This window comes from Pseudorca crassidens, chromosome 6 (genome assembly GCF_039906515.1).
Source record: "Pseudorca crassidens isolate mPseCra1 chromosome 6, mPseCra1.hap1, whole genome shotgun sequence".
In the NCBI taxonomy this organism is placed as follows: Eukaryota; Metazoa; Chordata; class Mammalia; order Artiodactyla; family Delphinidae; genus Pseudorca; species Pseudorca crassidens.
The window spans coordinates 54,400,340-54,421,973 of record NC_090301.1 but is presented as its reverse complement, the minus strand read 5'-3'; the positions used below and the strand labels follow the sequence as shown (position 1 = coordinate 54,421,973).

The 21,634-nt window shown below is 39.2% G+C and overlaps 2 protein-coding genes across 49 annotated transcripts in view; one reads left to right on the top strand and one right to left on the bottom strand.

Annotated features, from left to right (window-relative positions):
- The window catches only part of PLEKHA3 (pleckstrin homology domain containing A3), a 138,381-nt gene extending 128,241 nt beyond the window's left edge, over nucleotides 1–10,140 (top strand). For 5 of the 8 annotated variants that reach the window (XR_010944367.1, XR_010944366.1, XR_010944364.1 and 2 more), the window contains 2 exons: nucleotides 8,520–8,569; nucleotides 9,340–10,140. The gene's annotated coding sequence lies outside the window, so the exon portion shown is untranslated. Of the gene's footprint in view, nucleotides 1–3,633; nucleotides 8,570–9,339 lie in introns of all 8 variants that reach the window. The other 3 variants (XR_010944362.1, XR_010944359.1, XR_010944361.1) reach the window with 1 other exon arrangement.
- Nucleotides 1–21,634, bottom strand: part of TTN (titin) — a 282,014-nt gene that overhangs the window by 78,836 nt on the left and 181,544 nt on the right. For all 41 annotated transcript variants that reach the window (XM_067741398.1, XM_067741403.1, XM_067741365.1 and 38 more), the window contains 39 exons: nucleotides 20,839–20,962; nucleotides 20,041–20,307; nucleotides 18,300–18,397; nucleotides 17,449–17,617; nucleotides 17,085–17,351; nucleotides 16,712–16,978; nucleotides 16,341–16,619; nucleotides 15,841–16,249; nucleotides 15,612–15,736; nucleotides 15,243–15,509; nucleotides 14,193–14,462; nucleotides 13,797–14,099; nucleotides 13,406–13,708; nucleotides 12,969–13,156; nucleotides 12,764–12,878; nucleotides 12,373–12,657; nucleotides 12,122–12,273; nucleotides 11,279–11,426; nucleotides 10,790–10,967; nucleotides 10,149–10,270; nucleotides 9,768–10,055; nucleotides 9,364–9,660; nucleotides 9,056–9,242; nucleotides 8,469–8,584; nucleotides 8,077–8,376; nucleotides 7,664–7,963; nucleotides 7,465–7,570; nucleotides 7,179–7,375; nucleotides 6,790–7,095; nucleotides 6,413–6,691; nucleotides 5,564–5,863; nucleotides 5,163–5,465; nucleotides 4,684–5,049; nucleotides 4,073–4,375; nucleotides 3,645–3,944; nucleotides 2,500–2,796; nucleotides 2,111–2,395; nucleotides 1,727–2,020; nucleotides 108–407 (listed from right to left, as the gene is read on the bottom strand). In XM_067741398.1, coding sequence (XP_067597499.1) covers nucleotides 108–407; nucleotides 1,727–2,020; nucleotides 2,111–2,395; nucleotides 2,500–2,796; nucleotides 3,645–3,944; nucleotides 4,073–4,375; nucleotides 4,684–5,049; nucleotides 5,163–5,465; nucleotides 5,564–5,863; nucleotides 6,413–6,691; nucleotides 6,790–7,095; nucleotides 7,179–7,375; nucleotides 7,465–7,570; nucleotides 7,664–7,963; nucleotides 8,077–8,376; nucleotides 8,469–8,584; nucleotides 9,056–9,242; nucleotides 9,364–9,660; nucleotides 9,768–10,055; nucleotides 10,149–10,270; nucleotides 10,790–10,967; nucleotides 11,279–11,426; nucleotides 12,122–12,273; nucleotides 12,373–12,657; nucleotides 12,764–12,878; nucleotides 12,969–13,156; nucleotides 13,406–13,708; nucleotides 13,797–14,099; nucleotides 14,193–14,462; nucleotides 15,243–15,509; nucleotides 15,612–15,736; nucleotides 15,841–16,249; nucleotides 16,341–16,619; nucleotides 16,712–16,978; nucleotides 17,085–17,351; nucleotides 17,449–17,617; nucleotides 18,300–18,397; nucleotides 20,041–20,307; nucleotides 20,839–20,962 — 9,460 coding nt within the window. The remainder of the gene's footprint in view (nucleotides 1–107; nucleotides 408–1,726; nucleotides 2,021–2,110; nucleotides 2,396–2,499; nucleotides 2,797–3,644; nucleotides 3,945–4,072; nucleotides 4,376–4,683; nucleotides 5,050–5,162; nucleotides 5,466–5,563; nucleotides 5,864–6,412; nucleotides 6,692–6,789; nucleotides 7,096–7,178; nucleotides 7,376–7,464; nucleotides 7,571–7,663; nucleotides 7,964–8,076; nucleotides 8,377–8,468; nucleotides 8,585–9,055; nucleotides 9,243–9,363; nucleotides 9,661–9,767; nucleotides 10,056–10,148; nucleotides 10,271–10,789; nucleotides 10,968–11,278; nucleotides 11,427–12,121; nucleotides 12,274–12,372; nucleotides 12,658–12,763; nucleotides 12,879–12,968; nucleotides 13,157–13,405; nucleotides 13,709–13,796; nucleotides 14,100–14,192; nucleotides 14,463–15,242; nucleotides 15,510–15,611; nucleotides 15,737–15,840; nucleotides 16,250–16,340; nucleotides 16,620–16,711; nucleotides 16,979–17,084; nucleotides 17,352–17,448; nucleotides 17,618–18,299; nucleotides 18,398–20,040; nucleotides 20,308–20,838; nucleotides 20,963–21,634) is intronic.

Here is a 21,634-nt window from a genome sequence, read left to right as displayed (position 1 = left end):
CTGCAAAGAGAAGGGAAAGGGGAAAAAAAATAGCAAAGTCATAAGGATGTTTGCTCAACCTATGAGATAAAGTGCATTAAAATGATTATTATGTTCAGATTCAACACCTTCATCATCTTGTATGACCACATTAAGAGGCAGGGATGGTTCGCTTTCACCAATTTCGTTGACGGCCTTGACACGGAACTCATACATTTGGTGTTCATCAAGATCTTCAACCAGAAGAGATGTGGTTGGGCAGAGTCGCTTGTTAACTCTTTCAAAGTCAGGTTTGTCATGACGCCGTTTTTCAATGATATAGCCTTGGATGGGGCAGCCACCATTACTGCGGGGCTCTTTCCAGTCAAGGTTGATAGTGGACTTGGTCCGTTCCGTATATGTCAGCCTCTCGGGAGACGTTGGAGGACCTTTAACCAGAGGCAGGTTGAAATGACAAGAATGAAATAAGTATTCATGTAAGAAATCACATTTCAATTCGGATTAATTATGTGAAAAATAGGTTTCTGTTTGGCATATTGTTGCATCTGTCTTTAAAATCCTCAGAATATCTCAGTCAACAGAATTATAGGCATTCATATAGTCAGAATTTCTCTTAGTAAACTCTATAGTCAAGATTATTGATTAAAAATTGAGGTGCATGTATGCTTTTTTATATTTAGCATTTTAGATATTTTACCTCTGTCAGTGGGAAAGCTTCTAATTTTAATGACCTAGGAGGGCTGTCTGTGAAGTTTTGCTTTGAGTGACCAGCTGAGAGCAAGTGTTCCTTTCTTATTAACAGAAAATGGATATGTCTACTGAACACACTTTGGACCATGTTGCCTCAAGTGTGGGTTTAACAGGGGGGTGGAAAGAGAATTTATGTAATGCTGCTGTAGTTTTGTGTCCTGAAGGACAAGATAGAAAGAATAAGCTTTGCATGGTGAAACTAGACCCAATCCACTCTTGACTGTTATCGCAACCAGAAGCAGAGCTTAGTGGTAGAAGTCCAACTCTGTTCTGTTCTTTCTGGCACAACCTGAGCTGTAGTAGACATTTTGAGATGAGCTGTTACAGTGAGGAGGTAATTTTGTTCCTGTTTTGGGATGGTGGTGGTGGAGGAATAACTCCTCTGTCTCTTGGGGAACGGGGCATCCTCAAAGACTTGGCTTTCTAGGATGGGATGTCAGCATGCATTATCAAGTGTGTGTAATATTAGGGCTTCCTATTTGTTTATACGGGTCGAGGAGATCTCCTTTGGGTTTCCATTCTTTGGTGGCTCTTTCTGGTTTTGGTGCCCCCTCATCCTTCCAGTCTGGGGACCACTTGAGGGGCTAAAGAAAGACCAAAGCATTTACGCTAAGGCAGTTTTCTGTCCTGTAATCTTTCAAAAACAGTGAACTCTCTTTGACTACTGGACTATTAAATTAATTACTCCAGTGTATTTTCTTACTAAGATGTAATATTTCTAAACTATTTTTAGGTTATGCTAAGCTCCAGTGATTCAGGTTTTTCAGCACACAAAACCATGCCCAGTTTTGTGCAAAAATTACATTGAAATTATTGTAAACATGGTATAAAGTTGCTGGTAGTTATTTAGTTTACCTTTCTCATTACTTTCTCATTATTCCAGCTATAGATCTTGAGACTGTTGGGAGTTTGAAGCCATAAAGCTCTATACATAAGTGACATAACTAGAAGCAATCAGTATTTACTTTATATACACAGTGAAAACCTTCTTTTTTACCTAGTGGGTCAACTGCAAGAATTGGTCCTATTTCAACAGGAGGGCCACAGCCAAACTTGTTCTTGGCAATCACACGGTACATATATTCTTGTCCCTCAAGGAGACCTGTGATGTCACATTTAGACCTCTCAGTCTCTATTGGTTGTCTCCAAGTATGCATCTTAGCATCCTTCCTTTCAATAATAAAGCCTGTGATATCACTTCCTCCATCATCTGCTGGATCAGACCAGTTAAGCAGACACATTTTTCTGTTTGTTACAACGGGTTTCAAATCAAGAACTGGACCAGGGACATCTGAAAAATAAAACGGCAACAAAAAAATCAATGCAATAAGATAGTATCACTTAGGAAAAATCCTGTGGAAATCCATGTAATATTCCTTACCAAAAACTTCTACCCGGGCTGCTGCAAATTTAGAACCACAGCTATTGGTAGCTGTAATCACATATCTGCCATGATCTTTTCTTAATGCATTCTTGATAATTAGTTCAGATTTGGTTCCAACGTTCTCTATTTCAACACGGTCTTTATCCAGCTCTCCTTCTTCTATGGTCCACACTTTTGTTGGCACTGGACGACCAGTTACCACAGCTGGAATTCTGAGAGTCTTCCCAGCCACGATCTGTATCCCAGCCCTGACAGAAACATCTAGTTCCACATTTGGAGGCTCTGTTGAAAGAGAACAGTCATACATTAGCCCAAGAAAGATGGAAAAAAAAAAAATCTCATACTGGGAAAATATCCATCATCTTATTTATGTAACTTTTAAGTACCTTGTGGTTCAGCCACAGTAACGGGTTCTGTTTCTCCAGGCGGTCCTTCACCTGCAGCGTTGACAGCGCTCACTCGAAGTTTGTAATCGGCACCCTCTCGGATTTCTTTGACAGTGTACTCACGGGCCTTGATCATCTTCTCTGTGCAGCGGGACCATTCATTTGTGCCAACCAGCTGCTTATCAACAAAGTAGCCAACAATTTCCCCACCACCATTGAAAGCTGGGGGTTCCCATGCTAGTTCAATAGTTGTGGAACTTGTGTCATTGACTCTTGGGACAGGTGGCCCAGGTGGAGCTAGAATGAATGCAGACACAGAAATTAAAACTCACTGATGATGGGTACTTCCCTGGCGGCACAGTGGTTAAGAATCTGCCTGCCAATGCAGGGAACACGGGTTCGAGCCCTGGTCTGGGAGGATCCCACATGCCACAGAGCAACTAAGCCTGTGTGCCACAACTACTGAGCCTGTGCTCTAGAGCCCATGAGCCACAACTAACTACTGAGCCCACGTGCCATAACTGCTGAAGCCCGTGTGCCTAGAGCCTGTGCTCCACAACAAGAGGAGCCACTGCAATGAGAAGCCCACTCACCGCAACAAAGAGTAGCCCCCGCTCGCCGCAACTAGAGAAAGCCTGCACTCAGCACCGAAGACCCAATGCAGCCAATAAATAAATAAATAAATTTATTTAAAAAAAACAACTCACTGATGATGGTTTTAAAATGTGCAGTAGCTTACGTGACCCCTTTTTTTTCCCACAGTGTGTTGCATGTAATATGGGTAATTATTGCTTTGTGAAGCTTTTAAGTTATAAATACAGATGTTTAAAATCTTACATTGCAACCTCAACATTTGTCTATAGTCATTGCTAGTATTTAGTTTGATTTTTTTCCAGCTTGACTGAGATATTATTGACATATAACGCATGTAAGTTTAAGGTGTACAATGTGACGATTTGATACATGTATATATTGCAAAATGATTGCCACAATAATGTTAGTTAACACCACCACTCCCTCACATAATTACCACTTTTTGATAACACTTAAGATCTACACTCTCAACAACTTTCAAGCATATAAAACAGTACTGTTAATTATAGTGACCATGCTATACCCCACTTTCTTCTTAAGGAATTACTTACAGATTGGATCACGTGCTGTTTTGGGATCTGAGGGGGGACTGAACTTTCCAGGTCCAGCTGCGTTTTCGGCACATACTCTGAAGACATAGGTGAGTCCCTCTAATAGGCCTTCTACATTGGTCTTCAAAGAATTCAGAAGGTTTCGGTTGACACGAGACCAGTGTGTGCTATTCACCTCACGTTTTTCAAGCCAGTAACCCAAGATGGGGCTTCCATTATCTTTTGGTTCATTCCATTTCACTAGCATACTGTTACTGGTGACATCTTCCACAATGGGCTTATCGGGTGCATCAGGTGGTTCTGATTAAAATTAAAAAGGCATATTTGAATTAATTCCCTAGCATGACATGAAAATTCAAGTTTACAAGCTGTGATAATGTATATACCAACATATAAAAAGGCAAAGTTTAAATGCTAAAGACCCTTACCAAATGGATCTTTAGCTGTAAGTGGCTTTGAGACACATGGTGGTCCAGGCCCAAACCTATTTTCAGCTCTGACACGGAAGAGGTACTCTTTTCCTTCAATCAGCTTTGTCACTGAATATTTGCAATGTCTAAGTGTTGAAGTGATGACAATCCATTCTGAGTCAGGTTTTGCCTTGTCTTTCTTTTCCAAAGTATAGTTTAAAATTTCACTGCCACCATCATCAAGGGGTGGTTCCCATTTACAGATGACTGAGGTCTTTCTAATATCTTCAAATACAAAGTTGATTGGTGGTCCTGGTATATCTGATATTTTGAAAGACAGAAGTGGTTAAAATTTTGTGTCGCACTGGAAAATGTAAATGTTTAGTGTGCTTCTAAGCTTCTAAACACAGTGTGCTTCTGTGACATAAACCTCTGTTTTTTCTACATCTGTCTATCTTTGTATCACATTAGCTAATGAATAACAAGGTCAGTTGATTTCTTTTACATAGCCAGGAGAAAAAATTGGGACCGAGGATACCTTGCTGAAGCTATTTCCCACTTCTATTAACTGCCCGCAAAATTCTTATATTAACTTTCTTCCATTGGAAAGTGTAGTTTTACCTACTTACCTAGCACACTGACGGTACAAGGAGCTTTTGCAATACCATGGTCATTTTCAGCTTTGATCATAAACAGGCCATGATCAGGTCGGAGAGAATCTCGGACACGTAGCTGAGATTCTCCTTTTTTACTACTGTCAATACTCAAACGCTGTGTCAGAGGCAGGACAAATGGTTCTTCTTCTTGAACTTCTTCACCCTTCTTCCTTCTAACCAAGGGTGCTACCCGCTTCCTAATTTCCTCTGGTGTGATAACATTTTCATCCTTTAGCCACGTAATAGTTGGGTAAGGTGACCCAGAAATAATTGCATCGAGTGCTATTTCATCACCTCGTCTCACTTCTAGGCTTGTTCTCATAATGACTTTCGGGGCATCTGCAATGATTAAAAACAGTAATTGTTTTCAATTCTGATTAAAATATCTGACAAAACCTTATTCTCATTTCTTTTACGATGGGAAAATGGCAAACCCATTAAACACAGCTTACCAATAGGATCTACTGCTTTGGTTGGAGGAGTGGCCCGAGAAGGTTCGCCAATACCAGCAGCATTTTCTGCTCGCACACGGAATTGGTATTCCTTTCCCTCTTCAAGGCCTTTTGCTGTATAGGTCAGGACTGGTACCAGGTGTTCGTTGCATCTCTTCCATCTCTCTTCACCCTTAGCAATCTTCTCTATGATGTAACCCATTATCTTGCTCCCTCCATCATACAAAGGTGGCTTCCATGTAATAGTCATTGCCTCAGCAGTAGGATTATGTACCTCAACGTCTACAGGTGGATCAGGGGGCTCTGAAGAACAAGAAAAAACCTGTTAATATAGGGAAACCCATCTTCTTAAAAAAATGCATATTAACTCTTAGCTCTATTACATTCATGCTCAAACTTACGCTTTGGATCTTGAGCAATGACTGGATTTTTCAGTTCAATATATTCGCCTCCACCAATCTTGTTGACAGCTTTAACACGGAAGAAGTATTCACCATTTGGTATGAGATCTTTGACAGTCCAAGACAGTTTGTTCTCACCAGACATGACTGGTATATACGTCCTCCTCCCAGCTTCTCTGCGTTCTAGGACGTAATGAAGAATTGGGCTTCCACCATCATATTCTGGAGGTTCCCAGGTTAATTTACAAGAACTCTTGGTCACATCACTTGCTTTAAGATCTTTGCATGGTCCAGGTAGTCCTATTAGAAATCAAATTGACAATTATTATTGTAACCTGAAAAGTCAGCATATTAAGAGCACACTCTGAGTAGGACATTGCAGGCCATTTTGCATCCTTGGCTCCCAATTACTAAATGTCAGTAACTTCCCCCTTAGTCTTTGTTCCAAGCAAAAATGGCCCCCCAAATTTCGAAACACCATCCATGTGTGGGGGGGAAGGGGGCAGAAAATGTTACCACTCCTGGTTGAGAACACTATGAAAACATGCAAATAAAATTAATAAATGAATATTGGTTATTTAAACATTCTTTGGGTGTGCCATATCTTTTATTTAAATTAGTACTTCACATGCAAATAATTACAACAGAAGTAAATTAGTGTAATCAGAGTTTAAATAGCAATTTCATCTCTTCAGAATTGCTTTGCTTCTCATATGGGAAGAAATAATCTGAAAGGACACTTAATTTACAAATGGCCAGCTCATGAAGCCACTTATACTAACATTGCAGAGTTAACCAATTTTCCCAACAGGTGAAGAATGTCCGGTGTTTCATCAAAAGAATGATTACCTATGACTTTGACATTGATTGAGGCAGTTGCTGAGCCGAGCTTATTCTCCAGGGTAATGGTGTAAACTCCAGCATCTGCATGGACACTCTTGGGAACTTCAAGGTGTGCAGAGATGTGATCCTTCTTCATTGTTAATCTATCACTTGCTTTAACTTCTTTGCCATCTTTATGCCAGCTAACGGTTGGAACTGGGACAGCTCTGAAGGGAACAGGAATGCTTAATTTTTCACCTTCAATGACGACAATGTCATGAGTCTCCAGATCAATTGTTGGCTTGCCTGTAAGAGATAATCCAAAAGGGGAAAAAAAGGGTGTGTCAAAATGCAGTGCATGAGTAAAGCCTACTTTATTAATTATAAAAAGAAACTGTTCTTACAGTCTGGGTCTTTGGCAACCACGTTTTCGGAGATTTCAGATGGCTCACTGACACCAACAGCATTGACGGCTCTCACTCTCAGAACATACTCCTTGTCGGGCACAACACCTTCTTCAACCTTGAATTTCAAGTCTTTTATTGGGCGAGAATTAACTCGCATCCATTTCTCAGTGCCTACTGGACACATTTCAACATGGTATCCTATAATAGGACTTCCACCATTTTTCTCTGGAGGCTTCCAAGCAATGGCAATATGCTTTCTCCCAGCATCAGTCACATGCAGATCAAGGGGAGGTGAAGGAGGACCTGAAAAGAGAGTGAAACATTCACATCCACAGTCTCATCATCAAGCTCTAGACAATATCCTTCGTATAATCAACACTACTTACTTGTTGGATCTTCAATTTTCAGGATTTCTGTAGGTTCGCTTGGGTGTCCAACTCCAGCTTCATTCTCTGCCCGAACCTGAAACTGGACCTCTGTTCCTTCAATGACATCAGTTACTTTAAAGTTACAGTCAGGTCCTGAGGTCTTTGCAGCTTTCACCCAACGGGTACCTAACTTTTCTTTCTTCTCAATGACATATCTGTTGAAATAACAAAGCATTTCGTGAGCATGAATAAAGAATTTTCAGCTGAATGTAAATTTTTCTTTATGGGTTAATTAAAATTCTACCTCTGTATTGGTCTTCCACCATCATTTTTAGGTGGTTCCCACTTCAGGTCAACATGTCCTTTCGTCACATCAACCACTGTCAGAGCGTAGGGTGGTCCAGGGGTGGCTGAAAGTAAAATATTCAGTGGTTAGAAAAACCAGGGAGAAAAGTGACAATCCACTACAAATGGTGTCACAAAGATGAAGTTAGAGAGCATACTAAAGGTGTCTTTGGCCAGGACAGAGTCCTCGACTTCACAATAGTCACTCTGTCCTATGGCATTTTCTGCAGCAACTCGGAACACGTATAAAGAACCCTCGGTCAGTGGGGTCACTGTGCACTTGGTGTCCTTGACAGTTGTGTCCACTGTTTGCCAGCCTTTCCGCCTCACATCTCTCTTTTCCACAATGTAGTTGGTGATGGGCGACCCTCCATCTTTCTCAGGAACTGTCCACTTTAGGTCTGCTGTGTTTTTTGTAATATTGATAACTTCAAGCCAGCGAGGTGGTGATGGGGGATCTGAAGGAAAAAAAAATTCAATTTCTTATTGTCCAATATTCAGTCTTCACTAAATTTTCTAGTAGTCACTAAGAGATTAGATAGCAGGGATGAAATAATTAAGAGTGACTTACAAAGTTTCTCCCGGCAAAGCACAGAGTCACTGGGTTCGCTGGGTTCACTTTCGCCCGCCTTGTTCACAGCTCTAACTCGGAATGAGTATTCTTGCCCTTCCATGAGCCCTGGGAACAAATGCTCGGTGGTGGGAACCCCTTCGGCCACTCGGACCCAGTCCTCTGTTCCAGTCTTTAGCATTTCAATGACGTAAGAATCGATCTTTGCCCCTCCGTCGTGTTCTGGCTTTGTCCAATTCAGCATTAATGATGTTTTGCCTACATCTTTCACGGTTGGTTTTCCAGGGGGCCATGGAGGATCTGCAAGCCAATGAAATGAAACCATTATTGAGGTTTGCCAAAAGGAATTAATATAAGCTTCAAAATAATCACAGAAAATATATGAATAATACCTATGGGATCCTTTATTAAGATTGGCTCAGTTGATCTGCTTGCTTTTCCAGGTCCAGCAAGATTTTCAGCCAACACACGGAATCTGTATTTTTTCTTATTGGTAAGACCTTTCACTCTGAATTAGGAACAAAGTGTGAGTTGAATACCACGATAAGAAGGAGAAACCTCTGTTTATTTCACATAGAAGAAGCTAATTTATTTAAATTGTGAAAAACTGGTTTGGATATTTAACTGAAGTATTTCAATATAAATTAAAAATTGCCTTTTAACTGTCACACACTTTAGATTTGGTCACATGTACCAGTCTCATTATAATATCTATAATAATAATCATTACCATAATATACTAGAGGACCAAACACTTTGGAACTTCCAGACAGTTTATATTTTATGGTAAGAAATTAAGAAATGTGCCCTCCAATGGAATTTATATCATTTTTGAAATTATGTGGTAATAGAAAAGATAAGTAAAAATAATTTAAAATTTTATAGTAATATATAATCAGGTATAATCAAAAGGAATGCTAAAGAATGAAAATTTATATACACTGCTTTTTTGACATCTTAATGGAGAGCTTGGGCGTACCTGTATGTTGTATCCTTTATTGGCATCTTATTGCATCTAACCCATTTATCAGTATCAGGATCTAATCTTTCAACCCAGTAACCCGTGATGGGGCTGCCACCATCATCATCTGGCTCACACCATGTGAGGGTCACTGCATCCTTAGTGATATCAGAAGGTTCTAGGCGAGTTGGAGGTCCAGGTGGATCTGTAGACAGGATAATCATATGTGTTATATGTCCTGTATATAAATATGACACCTAAATCCAACTTTGACACAAGTATCTTTTTTTTTATTTTTTTAGCCACCTGATTAATGAGAAACTTACCAAACTGATATTTGGCTGTTATTGGAGTGGCCTGAACTGGCTCACCGACACCGTACATGTTTTCTGCAGCAACTCTGAAGATGTATTCTTTATTGGGTGTTAATTTGGTTGCCTTGAACTTTGTATCCTTGACAGTTGACGAGAGCTTGTACCACATATCACTGTCGGTCGCTCTTCTCTCCACGACATAGTTTGTGATTTTAGATCCGCCATCGTCGCGTGGTGGGTTCCATGTGAGAAGACATGACTCGTTGGTCACTTCCATGATGTCTAAAGCAGCTGGGGGTCCAGGTTTATCTGTGGATGACAGTACACACTCAGAGAAAAGCATTTGTTTAATATGTTTTATTTTCAAAAGTAGCTGGAACGAGTTTGCCCATTTTTAAAACGAGAGCCTCCCTTACCTAAGACGTTCACTTCTACCACAGCGGTGGCCCGACCACAGACGTTCATGGCCTCGATAATGTATGTGCCACTGTCACTTCTCTTACTATCCACGATCGTCACTGTGGATTTTTTAGGAACGTTTTCAATGGTGATTCTTTTGTCCTGCTTCAGAAGCATATCAGCCTTTGTCCAGGTTACTTTAGGTTCAGGTTTGCCAGTTACAGTGGCAGGAAGTTCAATCTTAATTCCTGCTTTTACAGTGAGACCCGCAAGGAGCTTCACGTCGAGGAAAATTTCTGGAGCCTCTGAATTGGAAAAGATTATTTACGATGTTACCAAATTTGGGCAGAATTAAAGTCAAAAGTCTGACTGATAAAGCAAAAACCAAAAGTAAGTACCCTGTGTGTCCACAGCCTGGATTTCTTCTGTGGGTTTGCTTGGCTTGCTAGCTCCTAGCCTGTTCAAGGCCTTCACGCGATAGGCATACCACTGGCCTTCTTCAAGACCTGTTACTTCCATTCTGTCAGAAAACAAAATAGGATATTTTACTTAATGCATTTAATCTGTTCCATTGTGTAGTATTCATAATATTTCCAAAATTCATACCCCTGGTATAATACTATCCTTTAAATTAATTCTGGATTGCTTCAACATTTTAACTAATGAAAACCTTGATTAAAGGGTAAGTTCAGCAGCACTTTTAAAAATCAGACAGGCAGGGGCTTCCCTGGTGGTGCAGTGGTTGAGAGTCCGCCTGCCAATGCAGGGGACACGGGTTTGTGCCCCGGTCCGGGAAGATCCCACATGCCGCGTAGCGGCTGGGCCCGTGAGCCATGGCCACTGAGCCTGCGCGTCCAGAGCCTGTGCTCCGCAACGGGAGAGGCCACAACAGTGAGAGGCCCGCGTACCGCAAAAAAAAAAAAAAAAAAAATCAGGCACACCAAGGAAGTTCTAAACTTAACATTTAGATTTTCCAAAAGAAAGCCCATTTTAGTAAGAGTAAATATTTACTTTTGTGCCAAATAATTTAAAAACTTACTTTGTTTCTGCAACTGGGTCTCCACAAGCGACCCATCGATCAGAACCACGTGGACATTTTTCAACTATATATCCTTTGATGCGTGAACCACCATCATGTTTAGGTGGATCCCATGTTAGGAAGATGCTCTTGGCTGTTCGATCTCTCCACTTAATATTCTCTGGTGGGTCAGGTACCGCTATAGCATTTTAAAGAGAGAGTCAGTCTTAGATAGGCCATCTATGAAATCTCCATACTGCCAACCTGTGTCTTTCCCCCATAACTTCAACTCCAGGTCTAAAAGCAAAAACAGGTGGGAATTCCCTGGTGGTCCAGTGGTTAGGACTCTGTGCTTCCAGGGCAGGGTACATGGGTTCGATCCCTGGTCAGGGAGCTAAGATCCCACAAGCTGTGTGGCATGGCCAAATAAATAAATACATACATAAATAAAAATAAAAGCAAAAACAGGTAACAAGAGGCTACGTAAGAAAATATCAAGAATGTACTCACTTGCAGGAGCTGACATATTTACAGGTTCATCAACATATGCGGGTTCTCCAGGGCCACACTTGTTACGAGCACAGACTTTAAATAAATATTCTTTTCCTTGAACAAGATCAGCAACTGTGAATTCTAGGTTGCTCACAGAGTCTGTAACCTGGGACAAAGCAATACAGTTAATAAACTGTTTTTCAAAAACTCTGCCTAAGTCAAAATATTTTTACCATGAGCAGAGTTACAAATGGAAGTTGTTTTGAATGCTAAGGATTATTCTTACGTTGATTTCATATTAAGGAAAAAATTGCGAAGTAAGACATAATAATATTTGACGCCTAATGTAAGGTGGAACTGCTTCATAGTTTGTACACATTAAAAAGTCGGCAAATAAGGTGTTGATTCTTTCTACCAGCTTGGTTATTAGAAATATGATAAATTAAGGTAAAAAACAGTAATGGTATAAACTGAGGAGAGAAAATGGCAGATTAGGCCAACTAAGGTAATTTAGTGGCGTGAGAAGAAGTATGACCACCAGGGAGTTAAGTACTTAGTGTCCTTAGAATGGCTTATAGCTTAAAAGGGCATATTGGGTACTTATCAGGTACCAACTGAGTAGGTAAGTTTTGTTTTATTTTTTAATAAACCTAGTTGAAAATCTGGTAAGGCTCACAAAATGAGGCAATTACACCAAATCTTGGTTGAACTACCTCGGGAAGCATTAGCATCAATACATTTTAAAAAGTTTTAGGTACTTTTTCAGCAAGGTAAAGGTAAAAACATAAAAACTTTGCAAGGCATCTCGACATTTCGGGATTTCCCCCACTCTCTTTTCTGTAGTTGCTGCTCAAAACTCACTTTAGTCCATGTTTTCCGGCTGACTTCTCGCTTTTCAACAACATATCCGGTTAATGGACTTCCTCCATCATCATCTGGTGGTTCCCAAGTCAAATGTACTGAGTCCTGGGTTATCTCACCGAATTTCAGTTCTTTGGGTGCACTTGGGCGAGCTGGAAAAAAAAAAATGCAGTCAGAAGTCATTAATAGCTTGAACCAATATTTGTTAATACTGTCAAATCACCTTAGATCACAAAAGTTTCGTTCCTTACCAATTACACTGACATCAATCTCCCCAGAAATTGCTTTCACACGATTTTCTAACTTCAGCATGTAAATGCCCTTGTCTGGACGTTCACTTGGAGAAATGATAAGCTCAGCATAGGCAGATAGGGTTTTCATTTTCACACGGTCTCCTGCTTCTAGTACTTTATCTCCAAAAGACCAGGTAGCAGTTGGCCTTGGATAGCCTGTACTTGGAACCAGGATCTTGATAGGATTTGGCACAGTAACTTCCAGGCCATCTTTAAATGCACTTAAATCCATTGTTGGTTCAACTACCAAAAAGAAAACTTAATGAGTTTCCAGTACTGTATTTAAATCCCTGGTACCCCAAAGCAGCCATGTGCTGTTCCCAAATCTCAAAATAAAATACCCATTTACCAAATGCATCATCAGCAGTTAGAGGACCAAGAATTTCAGATGGATCTGAAACACCAGCTTCATTTTCTGCAGATACTCGATATAAATATTTATTTCCTTTTTGTAATCCAGTAACCTAAAATTATGAATCAATATTTGTAAAATACATATACGTTTAAGTCAATGATCATTTACCGACTATTTGTTTTAGATACACATGCCCTACCTTGTAAGTCAGTTCGGGGACAAGTTTCTTATTGCAACGAATCCAATTATCTTTTCCTTCTTCACATCGTTCTATTATATAGCCCAATATTGGGCCTCCTCCATCTTTCAGAGGAGGTTCCCATGTGAGCTGAACTGATGACTGAGTCTGATCTGAGGAGTTTAGGTTCACAGGAGGACTTGGTCTCTCTGGATTGGAAGAAAGAGTTGGAGCATACCATTTAATTCAGTGACAGCTTATTAAGATAATGCTGTAATCATTTCTATCATCCCCATATTCACTGGATACAAGCAGGCCCAGTCTGGATTTCTACAATTTTGTTCAAATTTTTCTGATGTTCTTTTCATTAACTTCTGTTTAATTTGATTTATTTTAATCGATAAGCTTAATTTCTTGATTAAATGGATTACTTATTTCCCTTTTTTTGATGGACTCACCAATCGGATCAGCAACTTTGATGAAGGGTGTGGCTGCACTTGGTTTTCCAACTCCAATTCGGTTTTGGGCCCTAACCCGGAAACTGTACTCCTGTCCTTCCACCACATCAGTGACAGTTGCAGACAGTTCTTCAGCTCTTACTGTCATGGCAGTTTCCCATCTGATAGAAGTCTTGTCCCTTAATTCAATGACGTAGTTTGTGATCTCAGCACCTCCATCATACTCTGGTGGTTCCCATGTCAATGAGACACCAAATCTGTTCACATCAGTGATCGTTACATTCAAAGGAGGGCCTGGAACATCTGGATATCCAGAAAACAGGGGCTTTAGGTTATCTCAGGGATAAAAGCAAAGATAAGCTAGTTTACAATTTACTTAGAAACTTCTTACCATATTTACTCCTTGCTTCTACAGGACTGTCAGTTTCTACTGGTTCACCAGTGCCGACTCTGTTTCTTGCGCTCACACGGAATAGGTACTCAACTCCTCCTTTTTGTAGTCTAGTGACAGTAAACTCACAACTATCTGCACGGTCAGTGGCCAGAACCCAGGTCTTTCTCTTGATGTCACGTCTTTCAACAACATAACCTATGATTTTGCTTCCACCATCAGTTAATGGTTCTTCCCAAGCGAGGCTCACTTCACCATCAAATGTTTCTGTCACTTCTAAGTTACGTACTGGCCCAGGAACATCTGGAATTCACATATACATTTTTTTTTTTTTAGTGTGTTATCACGCTTTTAGTTGTGCTTTGCCAATAAAGTCCAAGTGACTCAAGGGCTTACCTATAACTTGTAAATTGATGAATGCTTCTGCTTTTCCATGTTTGTTCTGAAGCACAATTTTATACCTTCCTTTGTCTCCTTTCTTGGCTTCTGAAATTCTGAAAGAAGTCTGTTCAGCTGTAGTATCAACAGTTTTTGAAGATAGAGGTTCATTTTCTTTAAACCACTCAGCTTCTGCCTTGGGGTAGGCATCATAGGGCACCACCATGGTCAGAGGCTGGCCAACATCAACCACCAGGTTTTGGTCAGCTGTCTTGATTTTAGGTGCAGCTAGTGAGAAAAATAATATGTGAATGCTTTTGAGTTATTTATTGTAGTCCAGCTATGCCATAGCTTCTTTACTATGCATTTGTTAGCAAATACTGGTTACATGTCACAGTAACTTTACAGGAGAGAACACTAGCTGACTTAGAGTTCTCACGGCTTATTTTGCAAATTATCAGACTCTGAAGAATAGAGGACTAAGTATGATATGAAACCACAAAATCTCCATTCTTTGCCAATAATAATAACAGAGGCCTGAATATAGTGCACAGAACATGTTTTTGGTTTTTTGTTTTTTATATAAAATAGGCACCTCATACTTAGTTCAAGATAAACCAGATAAACTTGTTCTTATGCACAAGAGGTACATTAATGGCTCTTTCAAAGTGCCAACCTCTAAGGATGTCTTGGAAGCTTGGGTCAGGATGAGAACAGACCTAAGAGGCCCCACAGGGATTTGGAAAGTAGAAAGGAATGGGCCTGTCTCTAGGTCTGGGTTTGCTGGGAAGACTCTCAGGGCAATAGGTTAATTCTAGGAGTTAACGAACAGCTGCCATGTGCCAGGAGCTGTGCAAGATTATCGCATGTAAAGAGCAATGCTATCAATTTCCTCTTACTCAGGACACTTGGTGGTAAGAGGAATTAGAATAGTTAACATGTGGACAAGGCTTAATCGGAATAAAAAGCTTTCACAAACATTTTCTCATTAATTAACTGTGAAATCTGAAACCTACCCAGTATCTGTGGTATTGTAAGGATGTTTGAAAATAAAAGAAAGGGACTTACCTGCCAGTTCAAGCTTAGCTCTGGCTTCTTTGTCTTTGGCAATAAATCTGTATTCACCCTGGTCACGGGGCTTAATGTCACAGACCTGTAGCCTGTGTATCTTTCCTTCACTCATCATCTGGTGTTTATCACCCTGGACAATAATCATGTTGTTTTTTAGCCACTGGACTTCCACCTTGTCTTTGTTGAGCTCAGCTAAAAAGACAACATCAGTACCAGGGGCTTCAAGGATGTCTTGGGGAGGCCTGATGATCTCAACAGGGATTTCTGAAAAGAAAATGTGAAATAAATACAAACATGTTTGTATTGGGATTAACAACATTTAAAAAGGTACTAGAATTAAAAATCGTCCTTTCACTTAATATGTACCTTCCACAAAGAGTCTAGCTCGAGACCTCCTGTCTTCTACTCCACAAGCATATTCACATTCATCATCCAGCCTGCAGTCTTTTATAATGAGTCTATGTATTCTGCCATCTTTTTCAAATTTGTATCTAAAAGAAGAGATTGAATTATTGGTTAGCTTGCATAATGACCACTAAATTGGCAAACTTGTATATATAGCTACAGAAATAGAGACTGAGAAGCTCTCACGTACTTTTTGCCTTCTTTGATTTCTCTCCCGTTTCTGTACCATTTTACATTTGCTTTCTCTCTGGAGAGCTGGCAGGAGAAGACAGCATCGTCAAACTCAGTGACTGTCTGGTCTTCCAAGTGTTCCACAAATTCTGTAGGGGCTTCTATGATGAGAAGTTCAGCAACAGATTTATCTTGTCCAGCAGTGACAATGTATTCACCTTCATCTGGGAAGCCACAGTCTTTAATGATTAGAGAGTGCTTATATTTATCAATTCTGTATAAAACACGGTTGTCAAAAGCCACCTCTTCGCCATTTTTGGTCCAGTTCAGTGTTACATTGAGACGGTTCACCTTGCACCAGAATGTGACAGATTTCTTCTCCATTGTTTCAATATCTTTAAGAGGCTCAGTGATCCTAAGGTCTTCCTCTGTTGGAAAGGAGAAGAAGAGTGTTGATTTTATTTGTTTTCATCATAGAAATTGATTTTTTAAATCTCTAATGTCAAATAAGTGACTTACCTTCTACAATTAGATTGGCTGCACTCTTAACATTTTCACCTCTGTGATTGGTCAGAGACACATTATAGTTGGCTTGATCATCTAATTGTGCACCTCTAATTCTGAGGGTGTAGACCAGGTCTTTTTGGAGAATAATGTATTTTGAACTATCAAATATGGCTTCTTCATTTCTGAACCATTTGGCTTTGGCACCTTCGGTATTGACCTCACAGTTAAAGACAGCTTCTTGTTGTTCCTTCACACGGGTGTTCTTCAGAGGAACTATGATCCTGAGTTTTTCTGAAAGCAATCAACAAGATTTTGTAGTATGAAGAAGTACTAATGTGGTAGATGCAAATATAAGTAAATCCAAGAAGCACAAACAAACTTACCAATTACTGTCAGGTGAGCTGCTGCTCTGGCAGCCCCAGCCATGACTACATAAGTGCCCATATCTTGTAATGTGGCATCTTTCACAACTAGGATCCTCTTTTTGCCATCAGCAATTATGTCATATTTATCTCCAGATTCAAGTGTCTTATCATCTCTCTTCCACTGGACTGCAAAGCTTTCCTTTGATAGAGAGCAGACAAATTCAGCCTTTTCTCCTTCAAGTATTTCAACGTTTTGAGGCTTTGAGATAAATTCAGCAGCAAGTTCTGGAAAGAAAAAGTTGCAAGATATTGAAAAATTAAGCATTTGTACCTTACATGCAACAGGTATGATTTTCTTAAAATACAATAGTATTCACTGTAATTTTCATACCATGAACTTTGACTTTGCCATCGGTTCGAGAACTTGGGAGTCGGCAGTTGTAGTTGCCAGTGTCTTCCAGGTGAGCATTCTGAATGGTCAGGATTCTCTTTCGTCCAACAGTAAGTGTTTCATATCTTCCTGTTTCAATGATCTCTTCATCCCCTTTGTACCAAATTACTTCTGCTCCGGGCTTGGAGACTTCACAAACCAGTTTTACAGTGTCTGTTTCACTAACTTCAATGTTGGTAAGATTTTTTGTAAAGACAGCTTCTTCTTCTGCAAGAAGAATTAAAAACAAAAAACACTGAATTAAACTGGAATTTTTTTTTTTTCCCAACACATATACTCCTGCAAAGAAAGACTTCATTCTTACCCAGGACTGTCAGCATGCCGGAAGTTCGCGCTGTCCTTACTTCACAGGAATATTCTGCTTCATCAGCCACTAGACATTTGTTGACGACAAGAATGCGGACTGCTCCCTTAGATATGATGTCATATTTTTTGCCCTTTTTAATTTCAGCACCATCTTTAAACCACTGAACCTATATTTAAGATAAAAAAAATACCTTTATCAGTTCTGTTGTCCCTTCACATGTGTGTCCTTAAGAGGAACTATGATCCTAAGCTTTTCTAAAAGCAGTCAATAAGACTTTACATTATGAAGAAGAACCAAAGTGGTAAATATAACCAAACCCCCAAAAACAAGAACTGCTTCAATTATTAAGTGAACAGCTGTGATACTATTATCAGTTATTAAAAATAATGGGATCATGTATTAGAGCCATAGAGGGCCTTGGATTTCATGCAGACCAACTCCTTTGTTTTCCAGGACTCAAAGTTGACTCGCCAATGGTAGTTAATGGCAACCAGGAGCACTGAGTCGAGACATATGAAATTGCTGATATTTGATTGTTTTTTTTTTATTTGATTGTTTTTAACCTAAGAAAACATCAATTTCTTATGGTTCAAATTAATAATATCTAAATCTCCTGATTGCAAGTCCAGTGTTTTTCAAGTAATAGCAAACGAATCATAGTAATACTAAAAAGAGAACAATTAAATCAAGTATGTATCTCACACTAAAGTAATAATCATTGATCTAAAAGTAAAGTGATGACTACAGAGAGGTTTGATTCTTTTTTTTTTTGTTTTTTTCATTTTGGTCAGACCAAAAGTAAACAAAGTTATCAGAAAACACAAGTTAGCGACCACACAATCACAGACCTTGGCATTTTCTCGGGAAATTTCACACTCAAACCGAGCCATTTCTTTTTCTTTAACTTGAAGATCGGTGAGTGGTCTTAAGAAGTCCACATGAGGAGCTGTAAGAGAAGGTCATCAGAATTCAGAATGAGGTTTCTAGAAATTCACTCGGACATACTGTGGTGCTTTTGCAGGCTTTTTCATATTAGCAGGCTACAGCTGATTTGGAAATCACTTGGAGCTGCCATTCAGTTGTGATACTTTGCATTTTACAGATCTCTTAGTTTTCATAAAATTATGTGGCATAATATATGTCCAACTAATTCTTGCTATCTATCTATCTATCTATCTATCGCCAGCTCAGTTCTGAATGAAAGCTGGAGGAAATATCTTCATTGATACTTCTCCAGAGTTGAAAGTTGATATCGTCAAAGGAATCACCAGTAGCAAAGAATCGTTATCTTATTTAAGGCAGGCAGCATAATCTTTGAGAAATTAGAAGAATTCAATGATAGTGCAGCTTGAAAAGCTATGATCAGTCTTGTCTATGGCTAAGAGACATGAGTTTGCAATTGAAATCACATACATTCAGCTTTTTTGGTGTGTGTCAGCTTCAAAGAGGTCACGTATAAGTCAGGTATAAAGTCCATTAGTGTGACAAAACAACATGCTTTGAATGGAAGGGTAATTTGTTTTTTAAATCTCTGGTTTCATTTATCTCCAGAATTAAGTTGGTGGATATATAGGATTGGAGAGCTGCCCACATGCCCTTCCTTCTTTCAGGGTTCCTTGTGAGTCCTTCCCAAGATGCCCTTTCTTGATCAATGAAATTCTGGGACACAAGTGCTGGCTAATAGGCTTGAAGATATGCTCATTGTTGCTGAGCCTTCTCAGAATAGAGATAAAGTAGGTAACAAAAGGAAGAAGGAGACCCAAGAAGCTATTCTGTCATAAGCGAAAGCAGAACAGCCACAAAGTGGAAAGAATAAAACAGACCAAGATGCATGGAAGCACAATCAAAGCCACTATGAGCTGTTGACAGATGGGAAGCAACTAAACCAATAGCAAATACTGCACAAAAATAAAGACACTAAAATATTATTGCTGGACAAATGAATGAATGAAAAAAAAATGAGCTAGCATGTGGCATTCTGAAAAAAGACGTTTTATTTTCCACCAGAGGAAGAAGTAGTGCTAAAAACCATTAGTGCTCTCTTCATTTATAGGACTCAAGGGATACAGGCTTCTCTCCATCTTCTTTTCCATTCTTATTCTCAGAGACAGCATTATGTGAATGGGCTTTATCATATTACAGCAGACCTCTAGTGTGCTCCTATTCAGACTGTCTAGTGGTTCCTCATACCTGAAAATTCATTTTCCTTCCAAGTGGCAATGGCTTTCCTTTCCTTTCCTTTCTCTTTTTTTATGACACCCTTCTTGTCTTTTTAAATTCAATTTGTCCTCATCTGTATTGAGATATTCCTGCAGTAGGCTTACCCCATGTAGACAAAGAGCACATCTCTCACTACTCAGTGAGAAGCATAGCAAAAAGTGATCACTCTGCCCTTCTCAGACCAGATGTAGTGGAAGGACCTCTCTTTTTTTTAAACACATAAAATATCATGTTACGTCAGTATCGATACTGTTAAGTTGCCAAGAAATGTGGTTAGGCCAAGAAGGGCATGCAAAAAAGTGGGTTTTTTTGTTGTTGTTGTCATCAAAGAGTTGCAAGTGAAAAGTGCTGTGTAAGAAGAATACTTACGCACGACGTTCAGGTTACAGGAAGTCTTAAAATCCTTAGCATCACAAGTGTATGTTTTAATATCCTCTGGGGTGCAGCCGTGTATAATAAGTTTCCTGACCCTGCCATCAGCAACAATTTCATACTTCTTGCTTTTGAGAATTTCTGTCCCATTTTTGAACCATTTCACCTTAGCATTTTCTCGGGATACTTCACACTCCAATACCGCAGTGGCTTCCTCTTCGACCGTCTGGTCCTCAAGAGGTTTAGTGAATTCAACTGGGGGTTCTGAAAGAATCATACTAATTAGCCAAGGTATTTCTCCTTTCCTTCTCCAAGAGTTTCAGCACCTCCTCAATTTTCCTCTTGTATCTTGAGGGCTTTTCTGTTTTTAAGTTTCATTTGTAAGTTTTGATTCCACTCAGATGTCTTCGTCTAATAATGATGTTTCATCATTATTTTTATATACAGAGGAAAAGCATTTTTAAAGAATATGAAACATCAAGGAAATAATAGCCAACTCTTGGTTAAGAGAGTGATAGATACCTATTGATAATAATTCTTCCTCCAGCAGTTTTTTAAATGCAGTAAAAACAGTGGGGATGGAAAAGGGAAGTAAAACCTATTCTAGCCAATTTTGGCTCTTTTTTTTTTAGTAGTCTGTGAACTATTTTGTTAAGCAAAAAGTAAAATTAGACTTTCTGATATTTGGTGAATTTTAATGATCTGTGGTATTTACCACATACAGATAGTTGAGAGTTGGCATTATTTATGAACCTCTGCATTATACATGTTTTAAAAAATAAGCCATGTGATTACCTTTCACGAAGAGGTTGGCTTGCGTTTTGAAATCTTTTGCTACTAGTTGGACTTCTCCAGCATCTTCTAACTTTACATCCCGCAGAGTAAGTGTATGAACTCTTCCTTCTGAACGTGTGACCACCTTTTTTTGAAAAAAAAAAAAAAGGGGCAGTTTAAGAATATATGCATGGTAATTAAATTTATCATGGTGATCTTTTTGAAATCTACAGGAATATAGAATCACTATGTTATGTACCAGGAACTAATATAGTGTTATAGGTCAATTATACTTCAAAAACAAACAAACTCACAGAAGAAGAGATCAGATCTGTGTTTTCTGGGGGTGGGGGGTGAGGATGGGGGTTCATTGGATGAAGGCAGTCAAAAGGTAGAAACTTCCATTTATAAGATAAATAAGTACTAGTGATGTAATGTACAACATGATAGATATAATTAACACTGCTCTATGTTACATATGAAAGTTGTTAAGAGGGTAAATCCTAAGAGTTCTCATCATAGGAAAATTTTTTTTTCTATATCTTTAATATATATATGAGATAATGGATGTTCACGAAACATTATGGTAATTATTTCATGATATACGTAAGTCACATCATTGTGCTGTACACCTTAAACTTATACAGTGCTGTACGTCAATTATATATCAATAAAACTGGAAGAAAAAAATATATGAAATGGCATTACTATATATATATGTATGTGTGTGTGTGTATATATATTTTTTGGTGCATTTAGTTCATTCAGGTAAACAGTTTGAAAAGTTGTTTTATAATCATTTGTATAGCATATGTGT